The following is a 2,045-nucleotide window of genomic DNA, read 5'->3' as shown; positions in this document are numbered from 1 at the left end:
AAATCATGATTTTTAAATATTATTTAGTAAATACACGACGGAGCGAGTCAGCCACTACAAGACTCACCGAGTCACTGTTTATCGTTTTCTAAGAAAAGAAAAAACGAAAACTGTCATGCACTGTCTAATTCAGTTTGATTTTTTTCATCTTTTTACAGCGAAACCCGAAAAACTTTCACACACACACAATCTCTTCTCTCTTCAACGCTGTTCGCCTTGTTTGGCTTCTGAGAAAGCATCTGTTCCCGCCTTCTGCTTCTGCAAATCGCCAGTCCCGAACAGATTATCGTCACAAGTTCCATCAACATCATCTGAAATTTAGATTGAAATGAATGTTAGATCTACAGATTTTTCATCTCAAATTAAGGCATTAAGGAAATAAAACACGTTCGAGTTTTTTGCTTTTGGATCTTGCCTCTGCTAGCGCTGAAAGACCTTTTGCAGTGCAAAATCGCGCTCTCAATCCCGTCGTCTTGCTGCAAAAGCGAATCGTCTCGCCGATTCGTCGGCGATACGGCCATTCCAGTCGCTGATGATGATGATTTACTCTTCCCTAGACGCCTACAAACCACTCGAATGCCTATCGCAATATTCCTCTGCTTCTCATCAATTGATGTCACCGGTGAAGATACCGGCGACGATCTGTAGTTTTGTTTCCTCGAAACTTTCACGTACAGAGGCTTGATTAATTTCAGATACTTCTGTATTCCTTCTCCGGAGAATCTCTTCGATTGACGCTCAGATGCATCAATTCGATTATTGTTTCTGGAACTGTTAAGTCTGTTCAGTTTGAAGGCGAATCGTTTGCTCTCTGTGTTCTGTAATTTGAGTGAGGCCGACTCTGTTTCGTCAGTCTTCTGTTTCGCCATTAATTTCGGCTTCTTGAACAAGGAAATTGAGAGTCTAGGTGCCGATTTTAGAATCGAAACTGAAACCGGAGACTCTGGCTTCGAACTGAGTTCAATCGGAAGGATTTTTCGTTTGGAGATGAGATCAGATTGGGAGCGAAGAAGATTCCGTTGAGGGAAGCAGAGTTCGTTTTCGCCGGAGCGTGTGAGATTCTTCTCGTCGGGAGATTTGCCGGTTTCTGATGTTGGAAGAGAGACGAAATCCAAATCGAAGAATGAATCTTCATCGTGATTGTCAGAACGATTCAGATTATATGCAGTTTCAACAATGGAGGAAAAATGGGCGTAGAGATTATGGAGCTTAACGAAGTCGAGAGCTTCCATGTCGGAGAGGGGATCAGGAGAAAGACAGATAAGAGTGGTGGGGGTTTGGAGGGTTTTATAGAACTGCCGCGTGTGGAGGAGAAGGGCCGCCGAACACGTGCCAGACTTCGAAAATAACACAACACAAAACCTTCCGTTCTTTTTCCCAATAAAATTCATTTTCTTCTATTTATTTAATTGCCATACAATTATTTCGTATTTCTTTTTAAATCAAAATATTACATTTATTTCGTATTTCTTTTTCCCAATAAAAATATTTTAAATTCATGCTAATATAGATTTTGTTAAAATAAAAAATAAAATAAAATAACGAAATTACCCCTTACTGGTCTCCCTTAATATTTTTAAATTGAATTAAAAATTCTTCTAAAAATAAAATTGAGAAAATGGTGGGGAGAGAGAGAGAGAGGCGCTTAAATTTGTGTACGGTTTGGCCCTCTACTTCTGACCTCTCAGCAACTCACATTGAATTTTGGTTCCTCACCAGCCACCCTGCCCCTCTTGACTCGACAGAACCTTCTACTTTTTATTATTATTTTTATGTGTAAATTCTCTGCCTATAAATATTTTTTTACTTTATATTTATTTTCTTCCGATTCTTGAATAAATAAAATTCTACTCGGATTTTAAAAATAAAAAAATTGTTTTAAAAATTTTACTTAGTTTTTTAAAACATGGTAAATAGTAAATAATAAATGTTGTTTATTTTAAAAAAAGACTTAACTAAGTAATGCAAAAGTAGAACAAAGTTTTATTTATTTACATAAAGCCTTTTCCTTTTCTTTTTTTCCTTTTTTTTTTTTTTTTTTTTTC

The 2,045-nt window shown here is 37.0% G+C and overlaps 1 protein-coding gene across 1 annotated transcript; it reads right to left on the bottom strand.

Annotated features, from left to right (window-relative positions):
• LOC111430826 (probable membrane-associated kinase regulator 5) lies at nucleotides 1-1,339 on the bottom strand. Its single transcript, XM_023067252.1, has 2 exons — nucleotides 416-1,339; nucleotides 1-311 (listed from the first exon to the last, which is right to left on the bottom strand). Exons 1-2 carry the CDS (start codon nucleotides 1,230-1,232, stop codon nucleotides 202-204), a joined length of 927 nt encoding a protein of 308 aa, XP_022923020.1. The 5' UTR covers nucleotides 1,233-1,339; the 3' UTR covers nucleotides 1-201.
• Nucleotides 1,340-2,045: the final 706 nt, after the last annotated feature.

The sequence above is a fragment of the Cucurbita moschata genome, unplaced genomic scaffold, assembly GCF_002738365.1.
Source record: "Cucurbita moschata cultivar Rifu unplaced genomic scaffold, Cmos_1.0 Cmo_Scf00034, whole genome shotgun sequence".
Taxonomy (NCBI): Eukaryota; Viridiplantae; Streptophyta; class Magnoliopsida; order Cucurbitales; family Cucurbitaceae; genus Cucurbita; species Cucurbita moschata.
Note: the sequence above shows the minus strand (reverse complement) of the source record. Positions and strands in the feature narration are given on the sequence as shown.

Coding starts and splice junctions, on each gene's coding strand:
- LOC111430826 (XM_023067252.1), bottom strand. CDS start 1,232: ATGGAAGCTCTCGACTTCGTTAAGCTCCATAATCTCTACGCCCATTTT. Junction 312..415: donor GTCTTTCAGCGCTAGCAGAG/GCAAGATCCAAA, acceptor TCTAAATTTCAG/ATGATGTTGATGGAACTTGT.